The sequence below is a fragment of the Gymnoscopelus braueri genome (genome assembly GCF_963280865.1).
Source record: "Gymnoscopelus braueri genome assembly, chromosome: 15".
NCBI classification, from domain to species: Eukaryota; Metazoa; Chordata; class Actinopteri; order Myctophiformes; family Myctophidae; genus Gymnoscopelus; species Gymnoscopelus braueri.
The window spans coordinates 40,523,130-40,538,129 of record NC_137620.1 but is presented as its reverse complement, the minus strand read 5'-3'; the positions used below and the strand labels follow the sequence as shown (position 1 = coordinate 40,538,129).

General features: G+C 41.1%; 1 protein-coding gene across 1 annotated transcript in view; it reads right to left on the bottom strand.

Annotated features, from left to right (window-relative positions):
• Positions 1-15,000, bottom strand: part of col4a6 (collagen, type IV, alpha 6) — a 180,508-nt gene that overhangs the window by 15,656 nt on the left and 149,852 nt on the right. Inside the window, exons 24-33 of the mRNA XM_080450966.1 lie at positions 12,137-12,187; positions 9,523-9,594; positions 8,975-9,082; positions 8,030-8,248; positions 6,749-6,907; positions 2,755-2,925; positions 1,981-2,124; positions 1,089-1,208; positions 725-906; positions 1-55 (exon numbers count right to left, since the gene is read on the bottom strand). The exon at positions 1-55 is cut by the window's left edge and continues 9 nt beyond it. Of these exons, the coding sequence (XP_080307092.1) occupies positions 1-55; positions 725-906; positions 1,089-1,208; positions 1,981-2,124; positions 2,755-2,925; positions 6,749-6,907; positions 8,030-8,248; positions 8,975-9,082; positions 9,523-9,594; positions 12,137-12,187 (1,281 nt within the window). The remainder of the gene's footprint in view (positions 56-724; positions 907-1,088; positions 1,209-1,980; positions 2,125-2,754; positions 2,926-6,748; positions 6,908-8,029; positions 8,249-8,974; positions 9,083-9,522; positions 9,595-12,136; positions 12,188-15,000) is intronic.

Below are 15,000 nucleotides of genomic sequence, written 5' to 3'. Positions count from 1 at the left end.
CAGGCACACCATTTGTTCCAGGGCTGCCAGAGAAACCAGGTCCTCCGTCATCACCCTACAGAAAAGCATTCAGACATTAAACTTGTTCAGTGTGTGTACTGTGTATACAATGTGTGTGTGTCTTCCAGAGTACATGTTTACCCATGTGTTTGCGTGTGTTTGTGAGCGCATGTCTACCAGTGGTGGAAAGTAACTAAGCACATTTACTAAAGTACTGTACTTACGTCTAATTTTGAGGTACTTTTACTTTCCAATTGTCTATACTTTTACTTCTACTCCACTACATCTCAGAGACAAATATTATACTTTTACTCCACTACAATTATTTGAAAACTTTAGTTACTTCTTTTTAGATATAAATTATTAAATGATAAAACATTCATTAACCAATTTAGCCCTATTTTATACTTTGAAAATTCTATTTTCAAACATTTTAGTACTTTTACTTTTGGTACTTTAAGTACATTTTGATACCAATAATACTTTTGTACTTTTACTCAAGCAAATTTTGAATTCCGGACTTTTACTTGTAACAGGGTACTTCTACATTGCAGAATTGATACTTTTACTTAAGTAAAACATTTGAGTACTTTTTCCACGACTGATGTCTACCAATGTACATTCTTGTGTGTGTGTGTGTGTGTGTGTGTGTGTGTGTGTGTGTGTGTGTGTGTGTGTGTGTGTGTGCGTGCGTGCGTGCGTGTGTGTGCGTGTGTTTTCTTACCGCAGGTCCAGACAGACCAGGGAAACCCATGATGCCGGCCTCTCCTTTAGGTCCTGGGTAACCTGGACTACCGGGTGTCCCTGGGAAGCCGGGCTGTCCAGGCTGTCCTTTACTCTGCTCACCAAAACCAGGAAGTCCAGGCAGACCCTGACGACCGGGAGAACCTGGGAATCCTTTGTCACCTGCGAAACGACGAGCACAAAGCAGCATAGGTTTTTATTTCAAGTAATCCATACCCGCCATTGAACCTTGAACCTTGAACCTTCTTCTCTGCACTCTGCTTATGTAAATATATTTGATGAACTTATTTATAGTTCCAGTGCGGCTCACTAAGCAGAAGTGTAGATCTATAGTTTTAGCTCACCTCTTGGTCCAGGGAAGCCGGGCAGTCCGTTACCTCCAGGGTAGCCGGGGTCTCCCTTCTCCGCGTAGGCGTAGGGGGGGATAGAGGGCAGGCCTGGGAGACCTGGATAACCTCTATCACCTGGAGGACAAGTGGACAGGTACGGTATGTGAATAAAAACACACACAAACTATGAACAGTATTGAGTAGGCATGTAACGATTCACTCAACTCACGATACGATTCGAATCACCATACTAGGTTCACGATATGTTTTTCCCACAATTTTTTAAACACAAAATTATTTTCCAGAAAAATTACTGAAACACCTTTTTTGTTACCATTTCCATACCATTTCTCTTACACAAATCCAGTATTTTCTTCTCTTTTTTTTTTTTACAATACTGTGTTTTCTCTTATCCTCTTTTCAATAAATTAGATTTTCTTTATCAATTCTCTTACAAAGATCCTGTATTTTCATCTCTTTTCTTTACGTGCCCTTTGCTTATTGCATAGCTATTTTTTTCTTATTAAATCGATTTCAACTGTCACCAGTTTGAATCGATCTTGATCGATTTACGATAAATCGTTAAGTATATTGAGTAAAAACACATTACAAAAAGTGTTGTAATGGCCCTTGTTTGCTGATTGCCAGCATTTGGGAGTTGCAGTATACGACTGGAAGTATTTGTTCCTGGGGAATGCTTTCTCCACAGACTGATCTACCATGTACCGAAGAGGCTGAAGTCAACACTTCACAAGAGAAAGGATTAGCAAAACCCTTCATCATATCATCAGCATCAAATCACACAAACTCCTTCATCATATCATCAGCATCTAATCACACAAACTCCTCGTGAAAGTCCATTACTTTTCCACATTTTCCACCCAAAAACACTTTTTTTCTTCCAAACCTTTAGCTCCGGGATATCCAGGACCTCCGGGCTCTCCGTCGAATGAAGACCCTCCGGCGAGACCCTTCCCACCGGAACGACCGGGGCTGCCGGGCTGACCGGGCAGCCCGGGGAATCCAACCACGCCTGGGAAACCTCTCTCTCCTGAATGGGTGGGAATTTAGATTAATACAAGTATCTATTATACAACAATAGGAATAATTATAACACTAATAAGATGCATATTAACCCATTAAAACCGGGAGAGCATCTGTGTCATTTTAGATTTTTATCTAGATTGGCTATTGAAAAATAGCTGATGTAGCGCTTGTACATCTGCTATTTTTTAAACATTTTTTGAAAAATATTTAAAGTGTGAGAACTACTGATTTAGAAGGTATTTGTAGAAACGGCCTCAGGTTAAAGGGATAGTTCACCCCCAAAATGACTTTTTTTCTCTATCGATTAGTCACCCCATGGAGACTTGAATTCATGGATAATTTTTTGTTTTTGTCTCATTCCTGCCAATAAATTGATGACCGGCAGCGGTTCCGGTAGGAGACACCAAAGAGTCTCCTTTGTGTCTCCTACCGGAACCGCTGCCCACCGGGGTCCCGCTGGTCATCAAATTATTGGCTTAGGAATGCGACAAAAACAAAACAATATCCATGAAGTATTTTTTGGGGTGAACTATCCCTTTAATGCACCAAAAAAAAACACACAGTTTTGTCCCAGTGCTCCTGGTGGTATAAATACCAACACCAGAACACAGACACAGTTGGTTCCAAACCTCACCTTTAAGTCCCGGTGCTCCCGGGATGCCGTCTCTGGTGGCGCGTCCTGGGGGACCCTGTGGCCCTTGGGGTCCTGGTCCGCCAGGGGTCCCAGCGTATCCCGGGGTGCCCTTCATACCGGCGGGCCCGGTGTAACCGGGGTCACCTCTCTCTCCCTTCCTACCAGGAAAACCTGGATGGATGGATGGATGGATGGATGGATGGATGGATGGAGAGACACATACATGCAGTTAGAACCTCTATCAGGTAAACGACTTCCAATTAGAGATCAATATTTATCAATGGCTGAGTTTCACCTACTGTAGGCATTGATAATAATAGAAAAAATAATCTTTTGGGGTGTGATTTTCCATGTAAATCCAAATCGTTTGGATAACATAACAACGAGGAGTAATACTAATTACAGAAATAAATACAATTCACAAGAACTCTAAATGGAATATTGAATAACAACTGAATATTCAAAGAGAAATGGATATTGAAGAACTTTAAAAAGTACAGTCAAGAAATTGTAAATAAATCTATTCATATAACACAAACATATCTTCTTGTTATTGTTATTACAACTTACCTTTCACACAAATATTATACATACAGCATATCAAGTGTTTACAGACAATTGGCAAAATGCAGCAAAACTGTATAAAGAAATTCATTTTGTCTTCGCACACGAACACAGTTTATGGCAATTGAGAGTACAACAATGTAAATGCTCTGGGATGATTACATTGTTTGCGAGTTAGGCTGCAATTGCGCTTAGATTAGGAAGAAGATTAATTCATTCATCATGACTGACATGTCTGACAATGCTATAATATCCAAAAGAAAATGGAAGTCAATTAAAGGGCAATTCAAGATCAAGAAAAAATATTAATGAAATATTAATACATTTGAATTGCCTAAGATGGTCAAAATAAAAATGTACGTATAGTGCCTGATTCATAACATACAACTTACAACATAACCATAACTAGAAAAATCAAGGTCAATTCCAGAATGAATTAGCTTGGTTTAATTGCACACATAGCTACAAAGCCTAAAGTCACTGGTTTCCTGCAAGAATATATAGGCTTTTTTACTCTTAAAAGGATAACATGTATCTGTCTAGTTTGGAACAACACATGTTAGGGATAAAAAATGCTTCATTGGAAAATAACAATTCAAATTTGCATTGAACCAAACTAGCCATGGCACCTCTTTAAGAGTACAGAATTTGCCAGTTACATTGTTAAGTTGAGTTCAGGAGCGTTGGAGTTCACACAAGCTTATTGGAGTTACTGCGTTACACACACACCTAGCATATGTTAGCTTCAGTGGTGGAAGAAGTACTCAGATTTTTCGCCTCAGTAAAAGTAGCAATACCACAATGTAGAAATACTCTGTTACAAGTAAAAGTCCTGTATATTACTTGAGTAGAAGTTCAAAAGTATTGGCATCAGTGTATACTTACAGAACCAAAGCCTCTGAGATGTAGTTGAGTATAAAGTATTGAAAAATTAAAAATACTCAAGTAAAGTAAAAGAACCTCTCAATTATACTTAAGTACAGTACTTGAGTATATATGTACTTAGTTAAATTCCACCACTGGTTAACGTCATGTTTCAGGCTCCAACACACAAACAGCTACAGGTTAGTGCCGGCTGCAATATCAAACCAAATAGTGACAAAGACGTCACACATATTTGGGGAGTATGTTCTCTGCTTCAGTTCTGACTCTCTCAAGTTGGATTGAGAGGTGCTGAAATACAGGGCAAAATGTTCATCCTAACAAGTCTCTCAATTGTGCTTTAGGTCTGAAAATCTTGCCACAGAACAAGCTGAAAATCTGCCAATGCGACCTCAAAAGCAATGAACTTCACTTGATTTTTAATTCAAGCGACTTTAATCAAGAGTCACTTGAATTTAAGTGCTGTAAGTGAAGCCCATGAAAATAAACATAGTGAGAAAATGAAGGCAAGTCAGCCCGCTTGTTTCATTGTCACTCGATTCAAACACAAAGCCAACTCCTGAAGCAACAAGCCAAATGAACTCAACTAAGTTGGAGCGGGACAAACCTTCAAAATCAAACACAAAGATTAACTGACTTGTTAAGATGGACATGAGTTTTGTTTTTGCAGTGTATTACATCATACACTACAAGGTGAGAGCAGCAGTCAGGTTGCTTTGGGGGCTGAAGGGTTGGGGATGACAGTTAGGGCGGTTTGGTATATATTGCTTGGAGAGGATGGAGAGAGGGGAAGCGAAGGTATGGAGCAGGGGGGGGGGGGAGAGAAAGAATACCTCACCTTGGCAGCCTACCGAGTGACCGAACACCAACAAGAGAAGAATGATGGAGGGATGAGATGGTACAGGTGAGGATAGTGGTGAGTGTATAGGAAAGGAGATGAGAGGACAAGGAGAGGAGATGAGGAGGAGGAGGAGAGATGGAACAGGGAGGGAGACGTGATGAACTTTTTGGTGGCGCCGAGGTTTACACAAAAATAAACTATGGAATATGTAACCATTGTGTTTCAAATAGGGGGGAAAATGGAGGATGTGGAAAGAGAGAATCAAGTGAGAAATGTACCAACAAACGAGATGAATGAAAGGGGTGGTGGGTGGGTGGGGGGGTGGGGGAGGGGTCGGGGGTGGGCTCTAGGTCTTGGTGGATGGATGCCTACATATCTTGGAAATTGAACAATTAAAGTTTCAATATATCTTAAACAAAAAACATCAAGATGTCTCTCTATTCAGGCGAGCATGAATATTCTCAACTCTAGAGCACAGATTCAAATAATGTGATATAAAAAAAACAGAACTCTAGAATCCCAGGATGCTCCACAGTCGTTATATATATATATATATACCATCAATGTTCCACAGTTGTATCAATATAACACCTGTAGAATTATGGTATATCATAATTCTACAATGCTACATAGTCCTTATAATGTATATACCATGGAGAGTGCTGAAAACAATGTTATGATTGAATCTAGCTATGCAATCGGAGTCAGGGGTAGGGCTTGATAAGCGTTATGCTTCTCCCTGTTCCCCTTTTTCGGCATCTTGGAATCTCTAAATGGACCTGACCACCTGGTACCATAGGCTTGTTTGAGATTGTGACACCGTGGCGCCTAATTGCAGTGTTCATTGTTCATAAATTGCACATAATTACATATATGTCTTTTCTGAAAATAAACTGAACTGAGACTGTACCATCGTTCAACAGTGATATATACCATAATTCTACAATATTCCATAGTCGTTCCATAGTGGTTACATACATAAATAGTTGTTATATATACAATAATTATACCATGTCGCATAGTTGTTATAGACCATAATTACAAAATGATCTAAAGTGGTTATATACTAGCCTGGGATCTAGACTGATTGCTACGTTCGCCGTTTCTTTTTCTTTTTTTTGCCGCCTATCTCCGTGCACAAACGGGAGAAAACGACCTGCGGCTTCTGATTGGTCTGTGGGGGGGTGGGACCGGGGGCGGGGGGCCAGTGTTGTCCAATGTAAAACTCGAGTCACTTCCTGACTTGCCTACGTAGTTGAAATACGAGTCAAATAGGACCCTGGCCAGACTGAGTGTACATGTAGCGAAGTGAGAGACGAACGTAGCGAACCAGTCTGGATTCCAGGCTAGTTATACAGTATACCATAATTCAATCATGTTCCATAGTGGTTATGTAACATAATTCCATCATGTTCTACAGTGGTTATAGTATTGTTTATATATTAGAAGTATACCTTTCCCATAGAGTTCACATACTATAGTCCTTTTACACAATGATTCTACCACAATCCATCAGTGATTATATACAATATTTATACCATGTCCCATAGTGGTTATGTACCATAATTATACCATGTTCAATATACCATACTGAACGTTCTATAGTCATTATACGCCACCATAATTCTACCATAACCCATAGTAGTTCAATACCACAATCCTAGACTAGCGGTTATTTTTCCATGATCGTGGACTTGTTTTGCTCACCTGGTGATCCGTTCAGACCCCTGTTACCAGGAAGACCGCGAGGTCCGGTGGATCCAGGTCCGTTTGGAGCGGAACTACCGGGCCCACCGGGGATACCGGGCACGCCGTCCAGACCACGCTCTCCCTTCAGTCCATTGAAACCAGAACGCCCATCCCCACCTGGCAAGACGGGAGAAGAGAAATATATGTTTGATCAGAAATGATCTTTGATGGGGAAATTCTGAACGGGAATAGACGAGACCATTTATCCCATTAAGACAGGGAACGCATCTGTGTGTCATTTTTAGATTTCTTTGGGCTATTCAAAAATAGCAGATTTACAACTTAACACATTGTGTGCCAAAAACGGTCCGGACCGTTTTTGAGAATCCAAACGAGAAGTGCCGAAAACGGTCCGGACCGTTTTTGACCCAATTTTATTTTTATACATGGGGCCCACGTGGGGCGCTCTAACGAAACTTTGGGATCATCCAAGGAGTCTCTGAGAAGGAGAGGCCGGATGTGGATCCATGTCAAAAATCCTTCCGGTCGGCCTTTCCAATGTTAACTCCTTGACTAAAAGCTTAATATCTCCATTTCTTTTTAACGTGGTGGAAGCGAGCCGTTTTCGATCGGCGATCACTCTGCAATGGAGGATCGCGTTAGAAATATTATTGTTCCAGGCGTTAGTCGGGACCCTCCGCCGTCTCGCTTGTTTACATGCACTTCCGCGTCGGGGCTTCTACAGCACGAAACGTATCAACGTAAGTGGATGGAAGAATAGCAGGCACTGAACGTATAATATTTTTATAAACCTCTGGCACCCAATGTGTTAAGCTCATAAGCTTGTAGATCTACTATTTTTGAAAAATAGTGAAAATGTGTGTAAATCTTTAAATATATATATTTTTAAAGTTTTTAATGTATAAAAATCTTTTGAAAATAGCCGATCTACAAGCTCACAATGCGTCGCAACGCGACTCATTGTGAGCTTGTACATCGGCTATTTTCAAATGGCCGATATGTAAATAGGGCTGAAGTGGTTAATGTATGTTTTGTAATAATAATCTAAATCTACAAAGTAACTAGTAACTAAAGTTTTCAAATAATTGTAGAGTAAAAGTACAATATTTGCCTCTGAGATGTAGTGGAGTAGAAGTAAAACTACTGGAAATTGGAAACACTCACGTAAAGTACAAAAACCTCAAAATCGTACTTAAGTACAGTACTTGAGTACATGTACTTAGTTACTTTCCACCACTGCCTTTCTACATAATTACTCTCTTATATCTTTTCACTCACCAGGCCCTCCAGGACCTCCTGGGGTCCCGGGTTGTCCCTTGTCTCCGGGGAGCCCTGGCAGTCCGTTCTGTCCCGGTCTCCCCTCTGCGGAGCCGAACACGTCTCCGGGCTGGCCCTTGCCTCCCGGTAGTCCAGGAAGACCATCCTTTCCCCTGGCTCCGTCGTAGCCTGTTCCTGGAAGGCCTGGACCGCCAGCATCTCCTCTGGGTCCAGGGAATCCTTCAGAGGAGAGAAGATGGATATGGATTAGTGGCCTTCCTGTGCAACTTCCATTTGAAATTAGGGACATTTTGGGGCGATTAAAAAAAAAGAATACATTGGTGATAGAGGTGCAACAGTTAATCAAACTAATCGAATTAATATATTATAAAAACAAACATTACAATTTAATCTTCGTTCATCTTTTTTGCTATTTTTGCTATTGTTGGCATCGCTAAAAAAAATAGGGCTTAAGTGGTTAATCAGATTAATTGATTTAGTTGATTATAAAAAAAACTATTAGAATTGTTTTCACATCGATTTGTTGATGTTTATGTTCATGGGGCGGCAGTGGCTCAGGGGTCGAGCGGCCGGATGGGAACCGTGAGGTTCCCAGTTCGATCCCGGGCTCCCCCAGAGTTAGTGTCGAAGTGTCCTTGAGCAAGACGCTGAACCCCTAATTGCTCCCGATGAGCAGGTTGGTGCCTTGCATGGTTTCCTCTGCCATCGGTGTGTGAATGTGTGTGAATGGGTGAATGTAATGAACAATCTATGTGAAGCGCATTGGATAAAAGCGCTATCCAATGCGCTATATAAACATACATTTACCATTTGATGTGTAAACAATTTTAGGAAAAGAAAAAAAAAAACTTGATAATTCGATTATGATTGAAAAAGCTATCGATAAATTAATAGCTAAGAAAATAATGGACCGTTCCTGCTCTACCTGGTGAGCCATGTGTTTACCTGATGGTCCCGGCTGTCCTCCAAACCCACCGTCTCCTCTTTCTCCCTTGGCACCGTTGAAGCCTGGCCGGCCAGAGTTTCCTGGCAATCCATCCGTACCCTTGGGACCTTTGAACAAGGACAGAAAGGTTTAACTTGCACAAGGACACGATGACAGAAGAGTCTTTGCAATTGTAAAAGTATTAGAACAAATTCATTTGACAATGGGATATACTGTATATTACTGTAGATTTTGTTCTTAGCAGGTGGAGTTGGCATTGAGGCTTACGAATGGATGTTCAAAGTAACCTTTTTCAACACCATTCCTCTTTTGTGCAGTAAGCGATATAGCACCTTTAATATCATGATTCACAGTATACTCTTTAAGAATTTGAATCAACTCAAAGCATCACAATAATAAATGAACAATGCTCAGGAGTGTGAAGTCTTCTCTTCATTTATCTGTACACTGGAGGCTAGGACAAAACACTATTCAGATCACAGTATTACATACAAATAAAAAGCCAATTAAATCTCAAGTAACCAATCAGGTGCATGCTGAGCTTTACCTGGTCGTCCAGGTAGACCGGGAAACCCGGGGTCTCCCTCTTCGCCAGGTACGCGGCACGGTAACACTTGGCCTGGTAGCGGTCACACACACACATTAGCACACAGACACAGGTACACGGCACGCACAACAGCAATATGAGGACCTTTAAGCTACGATGCAGCTGTCTAGGCCGTCAAGCTATAACTTATATCATTACACTTTGTATGTATTTGTATCGTAACCACTTAAACCCTAAACACTTTGGTGACTGGGGGGGGGGGGGGGGGTCCCCCAGTGGTCTATGCTTAAGTTGGTCCCCTCCTTTTTCCCCTCGACACCAAATCCCTTCGCCGAAGAGATTCGTAGTGAGGCTGTGAGGTTGTAGATCTGCTATTTTTGGCGAATCGTCACCTATTTTTCGATGAACGTTCGCCCATTACGAAATGCCCAGAATAGAGATGCTAGGGTTCAAGTGGTTAAATATACATATACAGCAGGACAGATATCTATTCTATATAACTATACAATACTGCACAATGTACTATATAAATACGTATAGTCATCTGTACCAGCGTTTCTCAACTGGTGCATAGACACGCACATCCACACATAATTACAACAGGTGCAAGATTCAAAACAACTTGTGAAGAAAAAAAGGAAAAATTCGTATGCTTATTGGTTGAGGCTATTGACGGTGACCCTATTACCATATTACGGACACTGGATGCTTTAGCGCCTAATTGGTTGTTTCAGGTGCTTTCTATTCATCTTGGATGATGATTCCTGGGCCCTGCAAATACAGTACCTGTCCCTTCACGAAGACCTCTGGTTGAAAGGTTGGACTATTAATAAATCACCGTTTCTGGGGGCATTCAAAACAGTTTGTGGATTTTTCCTTTTTTTCTTCACCAGGTAAAATTGAGTCCCATGCTAAACCAGTTGAGAACCAGTATACGGTACCTACAGTGTTGTATGTACCAGACAGCTATTTTGGAAGACACATACAGTACACATACTGTACAACGCTAGATGTGTGGCACAATCTGGTTGAAATAGCTAACATTTCTACATGATACTGGGTCTCGTAGTCTTAAATCTCTGTTTTTGTCATCAGTGCTGGACATAACGTTATCTGTATACAAAATTGGCAATACTCCATCAAGTTAAAACATTTGAAATACAAAATATTGTGAACGTGTTCCACAATGTGATTGTCCATCGCTTCCTTTCATGCTGTTACAGTTTGGCGTCTGATTATTGATTATTTGCATTCATTAGATTAATTTATGTTTGATTATGAGAATGTTATTTGAGTGTTGTCGGTTGAATGGAAGTTAGTAAAAAAGAAAAAATCATCACGTTTACCGTCGGTTAGCCAGACTTCAAACAGCAGAATTAGAAAAATTCGGAATGGTTATAGTCATCGTTTTGTGTCTGCGGATTGTTATTGTTGTTTCAGTTAACCCCGCCCTCTCTGCCCATTCAAACCCTCATTGGTTAAAGCTCTTAGCAGAGGCGCGGCTTATAAAGAAATAAAAACATGCGGCAGGGTTTCAGCAGCTTTGATTGGAGGAAAAGGAGACTATATCTGTCCAATGATTGGATGGAATGCCTAGAACGTGTCACAGTGGGCAGGGAATGTATTGCCGAAAACCGTCGGCTGTCAATCATCAACTGACTCCGCCCCAAATGGAATCCCAGGGAAGCAGGGAACAGGAGACATCCATTGGGTTCCATCATGAACAAATGATTGACAGCAAACCTATGATGATTCCACTCAGCTGGGAACTCCAAAAGACTGCATTTCCAGCATTCCTTTGGCTTTGAGAGATCACATCCAACACAAGGTGCTGGTACTCTTCTAAGGCACTACAATACATACAAGGTATGACAGACTTGTGGGTCCAACCAAGGATATGTAAAGAAGGAGAGGACAGACCTTCTAATCTACACCATAGCGTCCCAGTGACGTATCTTTCCTTTCGTTCTTTACATATCCTCGGGTTCAATCGGGAAAGCATTTGTCTCTGACCCTCTGAGAACATGGACACTCTCTTCTAGAGCAATGGTTCCCAAACGTTTTTAGCTCGAGACCCAAAAGAGAAATGTGTTGTCTCCCCGGGACCCACGCTGGTGAAAATATGAAAAAATAGCCAATCTACAAGGCTTGTAGATTTTCACTACTTCTTAAACATTTGTTTTCTAATTCATGGAATTTCTTTGATTTACATTTTTTCATGAAATTCTTTAGAAAAATCATTGAATTTGTTCCTAATTCATAAAAAATATAGCTTTTTGATTTTTGGGGGGAAAATGCTTTGAAATAATAATAATCAAAAACAAAATGTTTGGAAACTAAAAATAAAGGGATATTTACTCGTGACCGCGGCCCACAAATGGGTCCCGAGCCAGTGTTTGGGAAATCCTAATTGTTTCAGGACTTTTATGAGCCAACACTATGCATCCATGGAAATTCTCTATAAAGGTTGGTCGCAAACCCTGTGGGTCAACGAATGGCTGACTGACAACTAGACTCTACAGCCCAACCTCTGTGATCATATATCTGGGTTCCACCAGTAACTGTGTTTGAACCCTGAACGTCTGCCTGGTGGGCATAAAGGTTATTTACGCACCTGTCCCCCCATCCTCAGAGCCGTCTGTAAGCCCATCACAGCCGGTCTGACCTGGGACAGATACACATGCACAGGGACGGTCAGAGAGATGTCAGACAGAGAGAGGGGGGGAGGGAGAGACAGAGAGATTGGACAGAGAGAGAGAGAGAGAGAGAGAGAGAGAGAGAGAGAGTGAGAGAGAGAGAAGAGAGAGAGAGAGAGAGAGAGAGAGAGAGAGAGAGACACACAGAGAGATAGAGAGGCAGAGAGAGAGTGACAGTGACAGAGAGAGAGAGAGCCAACAGGTAGAGTGATAGAGAAAGGAAGAGAAATGTAGAGGAAGGTACAGAGAGACAGAGAGGCAGAGAGAGAGAGACAGAGAGACAGAGAGATAGAGAGGCAGAGAGAGAGATACAGAGAGAGAGAGAGAGAGAAGAGAGAGAGAGAGAAGAGAGAGAGACAGAGAGAGAGAGAGAGAGAGAGAGAGAGAGAGAGAGAGAGAGAGAGAGAGAGAGACAGAGAGACAGAGAGACAGAGAGATAGAGAGGCAGAGAGAGAGAGACAGAGAGACAGAGAGAGAGAGAGAGAGAGAGAGAGGGGGGGAGAGAGAGAGAGTTTGGCAGCACACAAAGCCATTCGGGGGTCATTTGCATACGCCAATCAAGCACTTGAATGAAAAGAATCATTTCATTATAACAGTCAATCAGCGAATCAGTCCACTTAATTATCGAGGCTCATTCAGTTAAAATGCAAAAGCAAAGTTTTGCTTCATCTTAAAACCAGGTTATTCCGTTCAACAAGAGTAGAGAAAGAGCGAGAGAGTGAGAGAGAGAGATGCAATCAAATTGACAAAAAACACATCTGTGAATTACGAAATGGAGAGAGAGAGACGCACGCTATCGGCTACGTCAAATTAGCCTCTCTCTCTCTCTCTCTCTCTCTCTCTGCTGCCTCATCTCACCTCGCTCTCTCTCAGTGTCTTGTGAATGAGAATAACCCTCATATTAAGGACGTTGCTGTGGGGCAGAAACCTTGTATCTCCATGTTTCAACTTTTTATGGGTTTTTTTTCGTAAATGAACGCCCTACTTTATTGTGCAACATTGTCAAAAGCAGTGGTGGAAAAAGTACTCAAATTTCACAAGTTTTCAAATGTATAAAATGTCAAAAAATCTTTTGAAAATAGCAGATCTACAAGCTCACAATGCGTCGCATAACGATGCATTCTGAGCTTGTAAATCTGCTGTTTTCAAATGGCCGAAATATACTGTATATAGGGCTGAAGTGGTTAATGTATGTTTTGTAATAATAAATCAAAATCTACAAAGTAACTAGTAACTAAAGCTTTCAAATAATTCTAGTGGAGTAAAAGTACAATATTTGCCGCTGAGATGTAGTGGAGTAGAAATAAAAGTACAGAGAATTGGAAATACTCCAGTAAAGTAAAAGTACCTTCAAAATCGTACTTAAGTACAGTACTTGAGTACACATGTACTTAATTACTTTACAGTACACCACTGCCAATGAAAAGGTATTAACACGAGCTTATGACGAAACAATAACTACATCCATAGGAACACAGGGTTCCTCTTTTTGACCCCATTTCAATCAAAGTGAGATCAAAAGTAACACGTTTTTGGATGATAGAGTACAAGGTTTCCACCCGACAGCGACGAAAAGAGCAAAGTGGAGCATTACGGTCATGAGAGCACACATTCACACTGGAGATGAGTGGGAAGGTGCTGTGCTGACGTATAGGTTGTTATGTGTCCTTCATTCTCAGAGAGGAGGCACCCATTCCATTTTAGGTGAATTTTGTCGAAAATATAAAATAAATAATTGGTGTCAATCTCCCTGTTATCTGACCGTCCCCTCTGAGACGTGAAGAAGCACAGTAGAGCTGCTGCTGCGGTAGCGATCATTTGGGGGGGAGAAAAAAAAGGAATAAGAGGCGTCAATAATCAATCAAGCTGTCGAATATTACAGATTATTCGGCTGTAAAAGCTATAGTCCATAAGCACATTAATGGAAACCATTAATCAACGTTGAATATTACGCTGCTGCAGCCAAGGAATGATGAGCAGAAAGCTGCTTGGGCAAAAGCTTGTCTAAATAAAAAAAAAATGAATACAAAAATCTACATTTTCTAGTATTTCGAAAAATAGCATAAAATAACAGATCTACTACTGTAGGTAGATCATCTATTTTCGCTATTCGTTGCACGACTAAGTATATATAGGGCTTAAGTGGTTAATGAGTACTTATTACTATAGGCTGCTTCTAATGCAGATTAGACTAGGTTATTCTACGTTTTGCGCAAGTATTTTTTATCCTGTCATAGTTGGCGAGGACATGGCTGCTTCAGCAGAGCATGAATCAGGGAGCTATTTGATCCGGGGAGAGAGTGTCCGTCTGCTCCCCCCGGAAGACAAAGGAGATGTTATCTTTATTAATGGTTTTAGAATGTTAGGATGCGGTAGCTATGGTAACTATAGGATGGCGGCCGGGTGGTAATGATGGTAATGGTGACATGGTCGTCGGGGGTGATGCTGTCAGGATGTCATCCTGGGGGGGGGGGGAAGAAATGATGTATGACATGCACGCACACGTGCACACACACTCCCCTTCGGTTTCACACTTTCACACACTTCCACGCACAGTTGCGCACGCACCAGTGTTGATATTGAAAGTCTTTTGAATAAAATTCCATTTAGTTTTCTCATATTTTAGTCATCTGAAATGTTTTAGTTTTAGTCTAGTTTTAGTCGACTAAATATCATAAGAGTATAGTCGACTAAATCTACAGTTGATTTAGTCGACTAAAATGTATTATGGCGGTGCCTTGATGGCGTCGTAATGGCTGATTTTACACTTGGTTGCTTGCTG